This window comes from Morus notabilis, unplaced genomic scaffold (assembly GCF_000414095.1).
Source record: "Morus notabilis unplaced genomic scaffold, ASM41409v2 Scaffold19, whole genome shotgun sequence".
NCBI classification, from domain to species: Eukaryota; Viridiplantae; Streptophyta; class Magnoliopsida; order Rosales; family Moraceae; genus Morus; species Morus notabilis.
The window spans coordinates 299,853-317,122 of record NW_010360880.1 but is presented as its reverse complement, the minus strand read 5'-3'; the positions used below and the strand labels follow the sequence as shown (position 1 = coordinate 317,122).

At 31.8% G+C, this 17,270-nt stretch overlaps 1 protein-coding gene and 6 non-coding genes across 7 annotated transcripts; all 7 read right to left on the bottom strand.

Moving 5' to 3' along the window:
- Positions 1-454: 454 nt before the first annotated feature.
- Positions 455-5,672, bottom strand: LOC21405014 (external alternative NAD(P)H-ubiquinone oxidoreductase B1, mitochondrial). The gene is made up of 10 exons (XM_010097534.2): positions 5,571-5,672; positions 3,940-4,216; positions 3,630-3,836; positions 3,290-3,540; positions 2,465-2,684; positions 2,254-2,358; positions 1,661-1,924; positions 1,434-1,555; positions 1,019-1,138; positions 455-729 (listed from the first exon to the last, which is right to left on the bottom strand). Exons 1-10 carry the CDS (start codon positions 5,663-5,665, stop codon positions 642-644), a joined length of 1,749 nt encoding a protein of 582 aa, XP_010095836.1. The 5' UTR covers positions 5,666-5,672; the 3' UTR covers positions 455-641.
- Positions 5,673-12,752: 7,080 nt separating this feature from the next.
- LOC112091487 lies at positions 12,753-12,861 on the bottom strand. Its single transcript, XR_002902164.1, has one exon. It is a non-coding gene; the product is annotated as a small nucleolar RNA snoR97 (small nucleolar RNA).
- Positions 12,862-12,974: 113 nt separating this feature from the next.
- On the bottom strand, positions 12,975-13,089 carry LOC112091485. The gene has a single exon (XR_002902162.1). It is a non-coding gene; the product is annotated as a small nucleolar RNA Z278 (small nucleolar RNA).
- A 98-nt stretch (positions 13,090-13,187) lies between these two features.
- Positions 13,188-13,302, bottom strand: LOC112091486. The gene has a single exon (XR_002902163.1). It is a non-coding gene; the product is annotated as a small nucleolar RNA Z278 (small nucleolar RNA).
- A 93-nt stretch (positions 13,303-13,395) lies between these two features.
- LOC112091484 lies at positions 13,396-13,488 on the bottom strand. Its single transcript, XR_002902160.1, has one exon. It is a non-coding gene; the product is annotated as a small nucleolar RNA Z223 (small nucleolar RNA).
- Positions 13,489-13,602: 114 nt separating this feature from the next.
- On the bottom strand, positions 13,603-13,689 carry LOC112091488. The gene has a single exon (XR_002902165.1). It is a non-coding gene; the product is annotated as a small nucleolar RNA U36a (small nucleolar RNA).
- Positions 13,690-14,005: 316 nt separating this feature from the next.
- LOC21405013 lies at positions 14,006-14,146 on the bottom strand. The gene has a single exon (XR_002902161.1). It is a non-coding gene; the product is annotated as a small nucleolar RNA snoR134 (small nucleolar RNA).
- Positions 14,147-17,270: the final 3,124 nt, after the last annotated feature.

Genomic DNA, 17,270 nt, shown 5'->3' with positions numbered 1-17,270 from the left:
ATATATATATATATATATATATATATATATATATTTGAGAGAAAAATAGATGGAAAAAAAAAACTATCAAAGATTGTGGCTTTTTTTGGGCGGTACCCTGCAATGAGACCCACCCTCCCATTCAATAAAGGTGCTCATAATTATTCATTAACGAAGAAAACAAAAAACAAAAAAAAGGTTCACATTTTGTTAAAATAAATTGTACAAAGATAGTTTATGTAAACAGCATTAAGGGCAAAGGGCCGTAGAAAAAGGAAGTATCGTGTTCAAAACCCAAGTAGACCTCCGGATTATTTAATTAAAAGTGGCAGAACAAATATGGCCGATCTTTCATTTACTCTGAATTTGTGTCAATACATGAATACAAGAAAGAAAGACAGAAAACACATGTACGCGAAACAAGTGTAACTATGCAATAACTCTTTTGAAAGAGCAAGGAACTTTATTGGCCCATTTGGTTCATGCGTTTAAATTGGTGATTTTGATTATAAATTCAAATTTTATAAGACAATCATTAGCGGGAATTTTTTTTATTCAAATTTTTTGTAAGAAAAAAATACTGAAGCAGAATCAGAATCATAATTTTAAACGTGTGAAACAAACATGCTCTATTACAATTTACAGGTCCCGCATTCAGTGGCTCAGATGCCGCTTGAATCTCTCCCAAAGATGAACTTCCTCGTCCAATCAGATACCACAAGCACCCTAGTTCTCCAGCTCACTTGCTTGCTGAAAATAACATTATATCAAATCAGAAACAATAATTATATTATTGTATGCTCATCAAGTAACAGATTATTACTTTGTCAATAATGCTAGGAATCTCGACTCTTAACCGAAATTTTTAATACTAACTGAGGTGGTCGTCACTCTTTTATTTTATCAGAAGGTGTTCACAAAATTGACAGGTCAATTAATATTAAAAATTGCATCTACGAGTGAATAAATGACAACTCACTATCACGTGAGTTAGTAAAGCTGGAATAACAGTTGGGATCCATAACACTATTCTTAGTACCTTGCATATACAGAATACCAGAGCCACTGAGTGCTATGACCCATTGATACCCAGTCCCCAGGCAATTCCGCTGCAGCTTGCTCTCCTCCCAAAGGAGCAAATTGCCCAAAATGCTTGTACCTTGTCCCAAGTTGCAACCAAATTTATTTGTTAGAAAGATGAAAGAAAGAAAATGTCATAACATAATACACTCAACATTTTGTCTTTGTTCTCAACCTACCAAACAGTTCATAAAGTCTAGATCCTTTGACATTCAAAATTTCCCTAGTTTTGTGTGGTGCAAAAAGTTTTCTGGAAGGTGTCATATTCTAATATAGTAATTGAAAATTGTTAGAAAGATATGCAAAAGACTATATTTGTCATATGATGAAGCAGCAATGGTACAGGAGATATAAGCTTCAAATATTAGACGTACTGGAAGGGGCGGAACACATGGTGGCCAGAACCTTTAAAACGACGCGGACCTTCAGGATTCTTTTCGAAATGATCCCTGCGGTTGAAGCACCTAGAAAGATACGAACCCTGCTGAGCAGCAACCTGAAACCAAAAAGGATGAAAAGAATAGTACTAGAATAACATGTGACAAGAGAAAGGTATGATCTAGACAAATTCGCGGCAAGCAAAAGATGAAAGACATAAAACCTGTGCAGTTGCAGGCAGACTTTTCATCTGTGAATCCACATGAGAAAGGACTAATCCAAATCCTTCGATATCCACTTCCTTCCTTTCATTCCCCTCAGAATCTTTCAACAGATCTGTCACATCTGCCAAATGCTTGCTCTTTAGATAGAGATCAAACTGAGGGTACCTAATGATGATGTCATCTAGAACAGCTCGTAACTCGCCAACAGTTAAGAAACCGGATTTGTCCTCATCCGCAGCTTCAAATATGGCTGCTATATCTTCCTGAAGAAAAAAGAAAGATATATGATACACCAAATTAAGCAAGTGGCCTGCATGTACACATTTCTTTGATTATGGCTTAAACATTTTTCACCATGTTAAAAATAAAGCCAGAAGTTACACTTCACGACTCCTAACATCAAGGAACAAAAGATGAATCATTCCTAACTTGATCAAGCAATCACAATTGATTGATCAAGTTGCTGGCAAAAGGAACCTGGTACTCGGGAGAAAGTTAGCATTATCCCTACCTAATTTAATAAGCTGCTGCGGCAAATCTAAAAAAACCCAATATAGCAGGAAAAAAATACAAGTTTAACAACTTCGCATACCATGATTTTACGTTGATCAATTGTAGCACAATCACCAATGGCATAAACATTTTCACACCCTTTTACGCGCAACCATTCATCAGTTGCTAGAATGCGTCTTTTACCCTGCGCGTACATGTCGGGCACAAATTATAATTCACAACATGACCTTTGTTGATTTTATTGATTAAACATCTCTCGGTCCTCAAAGGTGCAGAGACTTGTGACAAACCTGCCCAATTTGTTCCATGAAGTCCCTCACAACTGGACGAGTCCCAATGCCAGTGGACCATACAACCAATCCATGGGGAACGGAGCAGGTCTCTCCAGTTGATTTCACCTTCATTGTAATTTCCTTGTCAGAAACACTAACAACCCGACATCCTGTTTGCACATGAATACCATCTCTGGCAAATTTCATCTCAGCAAAAGAACTAATTCTTTCATCAAACCTGCAGAGACAATGATAACTTCCATAAGTTCCACAAGTCCATAAACTTGAAGTGAGCAATGAGTAATATTCCAAATAGAAACAGTTGGTCTTTGGTGATTTGATACTGAGCATAGAACAGCCAAGAAGTTAAGTGTTAGGAAGTTGAAGAGCAGGATGGAAGACCAGCAATAAAATAATCAAACAATTCACAACAAAATGAAGAGGTTACAGGAATAGCACTGCAGAGTTATTCACTCAAAGTTGAACGCAATGCGAATATAACAGTACCACATAGAACTCAGCCATTGAAATAAGGCATAATGGCCTATCAAATAAACAAACTGATCAGAGATAGAGCAAAATGGCAACAGATATACGACACGATTGACTGCAAGACGTGCGAAAATGGTTACAAAGAAACTAGGTCAACAAACTTGTCAGCCCATTGTTCTTTTCTTTTTGCTCTTCCCTAGGGTCTTCCCAAACGTGAAAAGAACTGGTTACTTTCACATTTTCAAGTCAAGAACTTGGAAAATAGTAATACTTGTTATATAACCATAGCATGATATTTTAATCAAGTGTTTAAAGTTTAAAGAAAAAACTGACGTGAATCGAATTCCTTACGTGTTCAAGATATGATCTCCTGATTGGATCACAGTGATCTTCACAAGATCCTTAACCCCAGGATATAGCTTGTACAGATCTTCTTCCAAAAAGTCATGCAGCTCTGCTGAAAATTCCACACCAGTAGGACCCCCTCCCACAACAACAAAATGAAGATTGGCCCTCCTCTCTTCTTCACTTAGGCCAGGAAGGATAGTCTTTTCGAAGCAATCTATCACGCTCCTACGGATCTTCTGAGCATCCTCTACTTCCTGCATGAGAAGCCACATTTCTTCCATTGTCAATCAGTTAAATATTCAACACCTTGTTGTTGTGTTTATTATACTCCTAAATTTGCTACCTTGAGAAAATGGCAGTTCTCTATGACACCAGGCGTATTGAACGTATTTACTTGCGATCCAATCGCTATAACCAAGTAATCATATTCCAGGGAGAACTCATCATTTCCCACCAAATTATTATCTATATTTGACCTGCACATAATCTTCTTATTCGAAGCATCTATCTTTACACATTCCGCCTCAAAAAATTGAACTTCCCCGTTTCTCTGGAATGTAAAGGAAAGAAATACCATTATACCAATAGCAAAACATCAAAGAGAATCCAAATTCTGAGTGTTCGTATTGTGTGCATGCAAACCAAATTGCCACCTTCTTTATAATTTTCCGAATTGGCTCCACAATGCTTCTGGCTTCAACCGTCCCACAAGTGACACTAGGTAACAGGGGCGTAAATGCAAAATAATTCCTCGGTGAAACGACCTGAACATCGTACTTCGAAGAATCCAGATCCTTAAGAAAACTAGTACCAGCCCATCCTGTGCCAAGCACCACCACTCTTTTTTTCCTATTCTCATTTTGATCAACAACTCCTCCAGGACATCCTATGTCTGACTCTGATTCTGAGTATGCCACAAGACCTCCAGCACTGCATTCATCCAAAAAAAAAAAACAGAAAAAGAATCAACTTTTTCAGGACAGCAACATAAAACACTTGGCTCTTTAATGTACTTTAACTATACAAGCAAAAGGAGAAAACTTTAATATGGTAACAACTACCGAATTTCTAAGAAGCTACTGTTAATTGTTACAAATGAATCCTTTCTTATTCTTTTTCCAATGATCCTTCAAAAAAATCACAAATCTGTGCCGTGTTTAGAATTGTTTTTTACTTTTTTAAGGAAAAAAAAAGATTTTAAAACGACCTTTAACATAATTAAAAATAAAAGACAAAAATAAAAATAATTTTTTAATTTAGTGTAAAATAAGAAAAAAATAATTTTTTATTTTTTATTTTCATTTTCTCCTTTCTTGAAAAAAAAAAAATATTAACAAATTTTTTTATACTAAAAATAATTTCTTAATAAAATTATTAAAACGTATTTTTAAAAATAATTTTTATTTGAGATTAAAAATATTTTTATTTTTATTTTCATATAAAAAATAAAATTATTTTAAAATGAGTTATACACAAACCCTTATAAACAAAATTGTTGTCCGTCTCCGTGCTAGTGGGTCCAACCCCACGCTTGGAAATGTTTTGGGCAAAAAGGCAATGTCACAGTTTTTATTATTTATGATTTATTTATTTATTTATTTATTTTAAATCATACTCAGTCGACATCATTGGACACAGCCCAGACTTTGCTCATCCATATCCATATGTGCACTATATTGGACAGCCACGTGTTCAATTTATTATTATTAAGGTTTATTTAATTCGTTAATTTAAATTAAAATATAATTTTATATAAAATTAATTAAATATAATTATTTTTAAAATTTTTTTATTATAATAAAATTTAAATTTTAAACTTAAATCAGTAAAATAATCACTCTTAAATATCATTGATTTTCACTTTATATTATAAACAAAAGATAAAAGGAACAGAGGAAACAAGGTAAACGAATTCTGGATCATCTTCCTTCCCCAATTTTAAAAATTCTGAGTTTCAGACAGAATCACTCTCGGCTGATTTAACAGTTATGATGTTTCCCTTTTATTGCCAGATTTTGCATTTGGTTAATTATCATATATTCAATTTGTTTTCTTCCAATTTATTTGCATCGTCGCGTTGACGTGAACTAAACAAAAAGACTTGTTTGGTAGCTGAGAAAACAGAGTAATATTTCTCGTACAAAAGAAGGAGATCAAAAGATCCTAAACTGATGTTATTCAAACGTCAGATCAAAGGAAAAGGAAACAAAATAATGTGAACTAACCAAGGCCAACGGCAAACACGAGAAGAGAAAACGCATGGGAAGGAAGCAAAGTTAAGAACCTGAGAGTGAGAGTAGAGACGAGTATAAGCTTGGAAGCAACGGGGTAGCCATGGAAGGCCTGTGAAGCTCTGGTGAAGAAGGAAAATATGGTCATTTTCTCAATGAGGTTTCAAGCTTCGACAGATTTGCTAACTCTATAGAGAGAGAGAGAGAGAGAGAGGAGTTTTGGCGTTATGTCGTTATCAACCCACCAGTTGAACAATTTTTAAGATTATTTTTATTCGGATTAAAATGTAATTTTATATAAAAATTTTACTATAATAAAAAAATTATATATAATTATTTTTAATATCTTAACTTTTTACGCATAATTGTTTTATTGAGTCCCTTGGTAGTTGGGGTATATTAATTTGATTTGAATTGTGTATGAAAAATATATATATATATTATAATGAAAAAATTTAATTTAATTTTTTATAAGAGAAAATATTATAATAATATGATTTGAGTTATGAAATGAATAAAGTTTTAATTTATATTAATAAAAATTATTATTATTATTATTATTTTGAAATTCACGTAAAGAATTTTATATGTTACACTTCCTCACGAAATTAAGTTAAAATTATCATTAATTTATATCTGCAACCATATAAATTAATTACTATTATTATTAAGAAAGGCGGAAATTGAGAGTAATTACATGAATAAACCTACTTCTTTTAATTATTTAACCATTTATTTTTCTATTTTTAGAAACTGATCACCTATAAAAGTACCCTATAAATTTTTTTAAAAAAAAGAGAAATTATATTCAATTAAATATATATATATGTATATATAAACACCAAACTCTCATACACGAGAGCAAACTCTCAACTCATGAAACCGGATCTATCAGTTAATATATGATGAAACTGAAGGAGAAAGATCATAATGTAAAATCTCTTTTATTATATTCTGTTACTTTTTAATATGTTTACACTTATGCAGAATGCTTAATACTTTTTTATGACTATCCCGGCGACAATTAATCAATAAATATATATATATATATATTGATTATTGCCAATGTGATGTGAAAGTAAGCTACTCTCATTTTTAGGCATGCAAAGTATATTAATTAATTGTCAGCGGGATTGTCGTTTTACAAATCGTGTATCGTGTGAGAACTGAAAAATTCACATGGCATTTCACCAATATCAAACTGAATAAACTTGGTTAAAAAAAAAAAAGAAAAAAATTGGTCAACAGTTTGAAGTTTCATATAATTTTTTTTAAAGAGCAAATTTATCTGTACTTTACCAATATCAAACTGAGTAAATTTCGTCAAGTTTGATTTTTATAATGGAGCTTTTTAGCAGTAGGGCACGTTTTACAGTAGTGTATATTTCTAAGGGTCAAATCTACAAAACCATATTAAAATTAAAAAAAAATACAAAGCTAACAAAATCCAATATAAAAATTACGTTTTAAAATGAATCCTACTCACATCAATATATTTCACCAACGTTAAAAATCTCATTTTTCAATTCAATTGATACTCTTGGCTAGCTGTCGCCTTTTTTAATTGATAATAAAGAATCATTTTTGGAAGTTGAAGATGCTAATCGTGCAACAATAGATGCAAGATTAGGTATGCAACTCCTTAGTTTTGTTAAAGGACGTATTTTTAATTTATTTTTTGGGCTGACAAAGAACGTATTTGAGTTGTGGATGGAAAAGAGACATTCCTCTTAGATATAAGCAAATCTTTGTTTTATAATAAGATAATGAGAAAGGGAACTTTATACATTTTTTTTTTTTCACTTTAGCGTTCATAACAAACACTTCCGTCATATGATTCTGATGCTATAAATAACAAAAAACAACTACTACTGCTATTAGCAATGTGTCATGGTTATTTAAAGGAATTATTATTATTATTATTATTATTATTATTATTATTATTATTATCATTATTATTATTATTATTATTTTATTTTATTTTATTTTATTTTTTGGGAAAATATGTCCTTATAAATTATAATTTTGGATCGATGAATGTCACCGACTCACCAAAGATGACTACTGGCTCTAGCCTCTAACAATGAAATAAAGGAATACCATTGTTTAAGAATTGAATTTAAATTTATTACTTTCGTTAAAAAAAAAAAAACATAAAACGGACTACGCATGCATAATTAGTAGTCATAAATAATGATAATAATAATAATAATAGTGCAGTATTAGTAGCTTCATTTACACCTCATAGTTAGCCAAAAGATATACTGCAGTAATAGTGTATGCACACCTAACTCTAACTTGAGATGAAATGTTCAAATGTTCAGTAAAAATAATATATATATATATATATATATATATAAAGTTCAAATCTTCATGAAAAAACGTAAATTTCAAAATTTTCCACAAAATATGTTATGGTTTTTTAAGGAAAATTACCATAGAAAGAATACATTCGAGGTATGCTCAAAAACCTACTAATTTAAGTAAATATTTAATGCATTCTCCGACAAAGGGAGTTATTTTTGGAGAGAAACCATGCGTTTTTTGGATCTACAAGCTCCATAGTTAAAACCTCTAAGGGGTCCCAATAGTTTGGACTTGAGTAGGCTGAAAAAAGACATACAACTTTAACAAAAACGACGTTCTGGAGAGTACATGATTCACACTCTTTAAGGTTCTTTAAATTTGTGGGTGGCGTAGCTACCAAGATCAATGCAGTCAATTTTACCTCGCTCTTCAAGTGCTTATTCTGCTATTGGAGGTAACGAAACAAACTTAGCCAGCTGCATTATTTCCTAATATAGGAAAAAGAAAGCATGTTATAATTTTTATTTGAATTTAAAATAGTTACAATGTCATTTAATTTAACGGTGTTTAAAAAGTATTAGATTAAGTTTTTTTTTTTTTTAAATTCTCTAACACAATTTGTAGGGTGCGTCTATTGACCTCCTCCATTTTAATTTTTACACATAAATTCTTAAATTTATTCTCATTCTACTTGTTATAACCTCTTAAGGGCCCGTTCGGTTCGCTAATTTGAGTTTTTAATTCGAGTTGAGATGTGATATTGTATGAGAGCTTTTTACTGTAGTAAAAAAGTTAGATATGACTGTTTCTGAGAGTTTTTTACTTTAACAAAACTCGAATCAGCGAAAAGAATGAGGCCTAAATTTTCTAAAAAGTCCTTACAACTAAATCACCCCAAACTACTTTTTACACATTTTTAAACCACTCCATATTCTACTTATTACACCCTTATTAAAATTTTTCTATAAATGAACAACCTTTATATTTTAGTATAACATAAGATTATAATAATTTGTACGAATGCTTCATTACTAAAAACAAAAAAGAAATTGAGAAATTATAATAACAATCGGTAAATAAATTAATATTATAATAATGTATACGAAGATTCATTACTAAAAACAAATAAGAAATTATGAAATTGTAATAACAATCGATATATGAATTAATGGGCATATAAAGGATTGTACGGATTTATATATTGATGATTATTGATTACAAATTGTAAGAAAAAAATTACAAACAATTTGTATATGGGACGTATAAAAAAATAAGAATGCGTATTTTGACGTTAAAACTCATTTCTTATCCTTATGGAAAAATAGGGAAAAAGGGTTTTCAACATAGATCTCTTTTTGGATTGTATTGTGTGATGAGTATTTGTTGAGGTCAAATTTCATACCTCATTCTCATCATATACATGTCAACACATGTCTCGAAAAATGAGAATTAATCATAGAATCGGCTTCTGAAATCATTTGCGGGCCACTAACAGCTCGCCGGTCACGGACAGTCAAACAAATCTCCAACAGACGACAAGCTACTCATCAAGTTAGCAACCTCCCAAATCTAGAAACAGTATGCCAAAACGATTCAGGTGCATGAGCCGCGAGCTTCTGACAGTTCGCGCGTTGCGCTCAACGGACGAGCAGCTCATCCGACAAACTACTCGACAACCCTGTTGACTTGGCTCGCAAGCTTTCAAATATTGGGTAGATCCTCCATGATTTTCTGCATTAAATTAGTGTGGAATCAAGATTTAAACGAGGGAATCTCCATCAAAAAGGGATTATCTCATCTCTAAATTAAAATTTTAAATTATAGGATTTATCCACAAGCATTTCAAATAGCAAACCCTTCTCTAACAAGATCAATCACCAAAGCTATAAAAGGGGATTAAAGTCTCGTTCACTTCGCAGATTCGAGTTTTTAATTGGAGCTGAGATATGACATTTTATGAGAGCTTTTTACTGTAACAGAAAAGTTAGATGTTATATTTTCTGAGAGCTTTTTACTGTAAAAACCTAAAACTGAAAACTCGAATCGGACGAGACCTAAATCACGCCCAAGGTATCTCTCCTAGCCTCCATAGGCAACTTCCTTGAGTTCTACTCGTATTCCAAGGAATCACGAGCATGTTTTACGGAGTTGTAGGCTTAGCTTCCCCCATTTTCCTAGATTTTTTCTACTTTCCCCAATTTCTCTTATCCCTTCCTCTTCTTGCTCTCAATGTCATTGTAATTTATCATCAATTATAGTGGAAGCATCCCAAAGACCCTATAGAAGACAGAGGACGTAACTCTCATTATCAAGTAAACCTCTATAAAATTTTTCGTGTCTCTATTTTTATTTATTTTTCATACATTTGTTTATCGCAATCTAATACTAACTCTCAAAATTGTCTAGATTCGATCATTGGTAACAATTCCTTTATAGTATTTCTTTTAAAGCACTTATTCGTAAGTATTATTATTTTTTTTTTTTTTGATAATGGGAATTCATTCTGAATAAAAAAAATACAATCACTAATTCAGACGTGAAAGACCTGAGCATAAATACGACCATAGAGGTTCAATTGAAACGATCAAGGGATAACGCATGTACCAAGTTCTAACAAAAGGGAAACCAAAGAGGCACACACCTAATCGAGCACAACAATGACTCTTTCAAACACACCACTAATGCCGCAAAAACTGGTGGATAACTCCGATCGATCAGGATCAAGAGACTAAAAGCACAAAAAGCCTACCACAACACCGTATAAAAATATAACATGAGGACTAGACAAAATGACAACACTGAAAAGTGTGGAGACCATTTCCGTTATTACAATCGAACACCGGCAACAACAAAAAAAAAACACTAAAGCTAAACGGTCGAAACATTAACTCCGTTATTCAACAAACACAAAAACCAAAACAAGAGGGTAAACCCCAAATGACAAGGACTTCCGATAAAAGTCGGGCGATTCAATAATAAAATAATTTATCAAAAAAAGGTGTGTGAAAAGTGAACTCAAGGGTGATAATAGATCCAACCTAATATTTTAAGGTGGGATGTGTGATACATATTTTTTAAAATACTGTTGTCTTTAAGAGTAATTCTTTTAATGGGTAATTTAATAATAAATAATTTTATTGAAAAAAAGGCGTGAAAAGTACGATGGAGGTGTCAATAGACAAGGCATAATATCTGATCTATAGAAATCAGGATACAGCATCATGTCCTCAGAAATGAACCCAAAACTGTCAAGCACTCAAACATTAGCCCCACCAACAAATACAATAATAATAACAAACGGACGAATATGGCATAGTGTGATGTATCAATAAAAACATAACATATTAGTGGTCGAGCAATAATTACACACCTAATTTTTTTCCACACTTAAAACATATTCCATTAGCCTTAGCCGATCAAGCAATAGAATTACACACCAAATGAAGTTTTTTCTTCAAAGAGGAAGAAAACAGAAAAACTGGTCGAGCATTTACGAGAAATCGGTTTATTTAGTGGCTTGCTTTGGTCTTTTTCCTTTAGGTAGCAATAGCACGGTTTCCTTGCCTCGTGCCGGCCTTCTGATAATCACCTTTCTATGGTTGCTTTAGTTGTCGTGTAATTCACTTTCCAGCCCAGAAAAAAAGAAGAATCAGAAAGGTCGAGGAAAATTATGTCCGGAAGTCAAGAATAGACGTCAAATGTGGTTTAACAAACTCTACTTAATTACATAATAAAAAAAAAAAACAACTTTAAATAGCAAAATTTTTAAATATTTTTAGCAAATAGCAAAATTTTTAAATATTTTTACCAAATAACATATTTTTTTTAAATATTTATGGACGCAAAGCGGCCAAGACCTCTCCAAGATACAGTAATTAATGATTAAAAATCTATTTAATTCATTGATTAAAATTTTTAATTTAAATTGAAATGTAAAAACTTTTTAATGTAATAAAAAATAATGTGAAAATTATTTATTGTAATAAAAATTTAAATATGACTGTTTTTAAAATTTTTTTATTGTATCAAAACTTAAATTTACAAATTCATACCATAATTTAAATTATAATTCATAACTCACTATAATATTTTTTCTCATAAAATAAAAAAAAACAAGTAAACCAATAATAATTTTAAATCTGAAACGTCTCTTAAACTCAAATAATAAACTGCAATATGGGTTTTCTCGGCCACGTTGGTCAACATTTCAACTATGGATCGGGCATTATATTATTATCTCAATTTTTTCTTTGCTTTTCCACGACTCAGGTAGCAAGGAAAGTATGTTCACCAAGCCAAGTAATCAATTTCAGAAACAATATTTCATATGCACCCTAATAGCAGAATCATCGACATTAAGGAATGGAGAAAAACTATTACGTAACCACGCATAAAAAGGACAGTTAAATTATGAATCCTTCGTTAATTCAAATTTTTAATTTAAATTGAGATATAATTTTATATAAAATTTTTATTGTAATAAAAAAAATTAAATGAGACTATTTTTAATAGATTTTTATTATAATAAAACTCAAATTACGAAAACTGGAAATTTGCAAAATCATTATTAACGTTATAGCCCGAGATCGTATTACACAATCAAACAGCTATTACGAAAAAATTGTGATCACAGTGTTCCGGTCGAGAGTAGAATGATAACTGTAAAATGAACCATCAACATGAGAGTAGAATGACAACTGTAAAATGAACCATCAGAATTGCAAGCATTTGGATTCAGAGAAATTCTAGCATATCTCTTGCATTTCTATCTCTCTGCATTCCCCGTCGAACACATAAACTTCAAAATATCAATTTTTATTTAGATTTTTTATTTAGATTATAATATATCATATTAATAGAATCTATTATCATTTTTTATTTAGATAATAATATATCACATTACCGAAAAATCTGTGTACTTAAAATGAATATTTAGTGCTGTTATTTAACTCCATTCTCGTGAAAAATTAGGTAGAGAAGAAGCTGATGACAACACAGACTCTATGAGTTTTTCAGACCCAATACCCACATGAAGGGATAGGGGTATAGTTAAAACTCAAACCATTAATAAACAAAAAGTCCGAAATCTCAATAAATAAATAAAACTGATTAGAAGAAAATGCACCGTTATGTAATAACATACAAAGAAAGCCTCAGTCAAATCCGTTACTGTCATATGAAATATTGCTTCGCCAAGTAGGTTCCTCCTTTATCAGGAGCTTGGCTCCACAACACCTAAACAAGTTGGATTGGGTCATCATAGGCATTTGACAAACAATGCAGGTAAAATCAATTATAAGTTATTTTAAAAAGAAAATCAGAACATTTTTATAACAACATAAAGAAATAGGTTACACATAATTGCCTCGGAAAAATCCAGAAATTTCATGTTCGGATATAGAGCTCCAAGTAGGTTCTCCCTTATGCAGGGACATGAAGCTTACTACACCTAAAAAATATGGATAAATCATCACTGACAAATCGAATTACAAAAAAAAAAAAAAGATCAAAAACAAAATAAAATCAATACAAATATCAAAAACTACTACTGGAGATCTAAATTTTATTAATTGAAGGCTCAGACTATTAAACAGCTCTATCAATCAAGAATTTTCTGAAGCAGAACTGGCATTTAAAGCTGTGATTAAATCATCATAGCCGACAAATCAATTGTCACAAAAAAAAAAAAGCAATGACTTTCCACAATACAATTCTATACAAACCAATGTTATGTGTAACGACATAAACACAAATAACAGAATTAAAAAAAGTCAAAACTGGCTCATATCAAGAAATTCAACCATTATTCAAGTTTATGCTTCATAGATTCAACTCAGAAGCGCGGGTAAGAAATAATCATCGCCAACACAAAAACACAAATCTCTGTACCAATTGTTCTCGATCCAATTCATCAGACCCTGTAGAAGATCAAATTTCGCAAACGAAAAACAAATGTAGCGGAAGTTTTTAGAGGCAAAATCATTGAAAAAGATACACCCCCACGTGTAACAACGCCAGAAACCAATATACGCCTCGATGACTAGCCTCGTTTTCATCGACTAATTTCCATTGAAAACAAGCTAAAGGTGTAGTGAGGCAAAACACGAAAATACACAAAAGAAACAGATATACATATATCCATATATATATATATATATGTATATACATATTATGTATGCAAAGATTTAGCCGTTGCTTTGACACAGATCAACCGTGGAAGAACAAAGCCAAACTGCAACACTGAACGGCGGCGATTTAGCACGAGCATTGGGGCTTTCGCCGTCAACCAGATCGTCAGGGAAGCCCGGGGTGCATCGTGCAGAGATGATAATCTGACTCTGAGAAAAATACTAAACAAGAAATTAAAGAATTGGAAACTGAAATTGAAATGGGGATTCCTTTTTTTTTTTCATTGCTTTGCTTAAAACCCTAAACTTTGAGGCTCTGGCGGTGGGGGATACTGATAGTAGAATATGGCGTTGAGATGTGTATATATAGAGGAAATAAACCCACAAACCCTAGATCCATTCTCCAATGCCATTCAATTTGAGTGTCGTTATCCGCTTTGTTGTCCTTTTCCATTTATTGTCGTTTGTTCCTTTGCAGTGGTTATTATGTTATTGTTTTTTTTTTTTTCAAGGAGTAATTTTAAAAATTCTGCCGAACAATTCTTATAATATTTTATCTTTTAAATTTTAAAAAATAACATTGCTTTTTTTTGTTTTGTTAATAAATTTTATCTTTATTTTATAATGAGTGACAAAAATCATCACGTATCAGGTATATAATTCATTTAAAGAAAGTATTATCATAAATTAACATATAACAACCTTAAATTATTAAAAAAGCGATTAAAAAATTTAAATGCGTTAAAAAAATCAATTTTATTAATTTTATTTTTGTTTTGTTTTGTTAGGGTTAGAATTTTTCTTCCAAAAAAAAAGAGAAAAAATCAATCTTTATTATAAATTTCTGTGGTGAATCACTCTCAATGGCTGCAACATGGGGAAATAAGGAAATGGGGTTGAGAGAAGAAGAAGAAAATGATGACGATTTAGGGAGAATAGCCAAATGGGTTTTGGCCTTGACGGTGAGATTGTGAAGAAGAGACTCTGGACCAAAGGCCAAGCGAATCATCTCTTTCTCGCCATAGTCTTGTATCAAAAGGTACCCCATAATTTTCGTGGCGTTTTCGGGTTCTAAACTCTGGATTCTTAATAATCTTGTTCGACTAGCTTCGTAAGAATCCATTGATAATGTCAAAAGTAAAGAAAAAAAGAATTATGCTTTTCTAAGGATAGAAGAAAAGGGAGAAGAAGGAATGATAATGGGAGGTGAGAAAGTAGAGCGTGTTTGTACTTTCTTTTTTTTGGATTAATTTTGAAAAATGTGCAATGAATTTAGCGGATTGTTAATTTAAGTAATGAGTATATACGAAGGTGGTGAAACTTGTAGTTTTTCTCTCGTGCCCATGTGATAAAAGAGCGAGATATTGAAGTCTGAAGAAGAAGAAGAAGAATATAAGCAGACTTTAGAGAGAGAGTAAGTTTGTTAAATCTGTTTGTTGGAGAATTATCTGATTATGAAGGTATAAGCGTAATTGCGCTTTCAATTCTCACTAAATAAGTGACACGTGATAATTCTGTCACTCATTGTAATAGAATGATAAAACTTGTTAACGGAATAAAGTTCGGGAGAACGGATGTTACATTTTAAAATTCAAGAGGTAAAGTGTTAAAAGAGTCATAGTTTAAGGAGAATTTTTGAAATTAATCCCTTTTTTAAGTGTTGTTTTCTTCGTTGACGTTTTCAATCTTTGAACGGTTGTCCTTCCTTTGTTGTCGTTTATCTTTTTTGTGTCGTTTTTCTGTTAAATTTCTTTATTGTCGCTTTTTATTTTATCTTGGTGTTGATTTTTCGTTGTTCTTTTTATTTCTACCCATTACTCCATTTCGTTATCTTCTTTTGTCAGTTTATTTATTGTCAGTTTGTTATTTGTTATCTGTTTTCCAACCTTTTATCCGCTTTATCGTTTGTTCTTTACGTGTTTTACATGTGTTTTTGTGGTTTATTTTTTTATTTTCATTTCTTTTATATTGTCTTTTTTTTGTGATTTAGTTACGTTTTAATTTCTTTTATTTTGTTTTTCGCTTTATTGCCTCTGTTACTGTCGTTTATCCTAAGATGTCTCTGTTGGATATTTAAATCCTTATTTCACATTTCAGGAATCATCACACTAAATTATTAATAAAATATGTTAGAATAAATACCTGTCTCTATTGATATAGCCTTAATCTCCAGTAGAAATCTCTAAGACAACGAGCACATTGAGTTATTGTCTTCCTCAGTCAAATCACCAGATTCTTGAATGAAAACGGCCGAATAATTTGATGTATTGGGGACCATAACCTAAGTTTTTTTTATATATTGTCCTATTAGGCTTTCATTAAACCTAATTGGGTCAATATTACGTATCCACCCATTTAGCCCATACCCAGTTAGGAGACTATTGGGCTTTCCATAATTAGACCACTTAATTAGCCTAATTAATTAAATAATGTTAATATAATTGTTATAAATATGTGGGCCATAATTATTATTAGGAAATATAATTTCCTACAATATCCTACTTGGGCTACATATGATTCCTGACACAATTATATCATACATTATTCCTTAGGCACGCAACTGTATGCTATTTATCCTTAGTTTCCACTTACAGTACAATCTGGTCCATCTCTTATGTTAACATGGGATCATGGCGGCTTTTGTCACTATCAAAATGCAACTAAACCTTCTATGGTCACCATACCAACATATTCAATGACATAGATTGGGTATGAATGAGTGGCATGGAAATTACATGTAATATGATCTCTAACATGCCAATTTCTAATTGGTCTTGCTTTATTCTTTATGAGATCAATCTGTACTTTTCAAAACATAATGCAAAGATTGCAAACAGAAAATTAACACATTTAGAGGGAAAAAAACTATAAAACTGTAAATCCATCTCATTTATTCTGCAGAAAATAAACAAATAAATGTTTATGTCATAGAACATCCAAAATCAACTCCCACTATACCATAGTATCCTCAAACAAAATAACACCCATATGAGTAGTGTGCTCATGAAAGGCCTTGGGCGTTAAGCCTTTGGTTAGCGGATCCGCAAACATGGAGTTTGTCCCTATGTGTTCTATCAAAATCTGACCCTTCTGAACTTTTTCTTTAACAACCAGAAACTTGATATCAATATGCTTTGATTTTGTAGAGCTTATGTTGTTATTGGAATACAGCACTGCCTATTTGTTGTCACAGAATATCTTTAACGGCCTTTCAATACCATTAACCACACGCAGCTTCGTGACAAAGTTTCGCAACAACATCCCATGATTAGATGCCTTATAACAGGCTATGAACTCTGTAGCCATGGTAGAAGAAAC

What these genes read in the sequence shown, in the direction of transcription:
- LOC21405014 (XM_010097534.2), bottom strand. Translation starts at nt 5,665, where the DNA reads ATGACCATATTTTCCTTCTTCACCAGAGCTTCACAGGCCTTCCATGGC. An exon ending in GTCTCTACTCTCACTCTCAG is followed by an intron (nt 4,217 to 5,570) that starts GTTCTTAACTTT and finishes GGATGAATGCAG; the next exon opens with TGCTGGAGGTCTTGTGGCAT. An exon ending in TCATGGAACAAATTGGGCAG is followed by an intron (nt 2,359 to 2,464) that starts GTTTGTCACAAG and finishes ATGTACGCGCAG; the next exon opens with GGTAAAAGACGCATTCTAGC.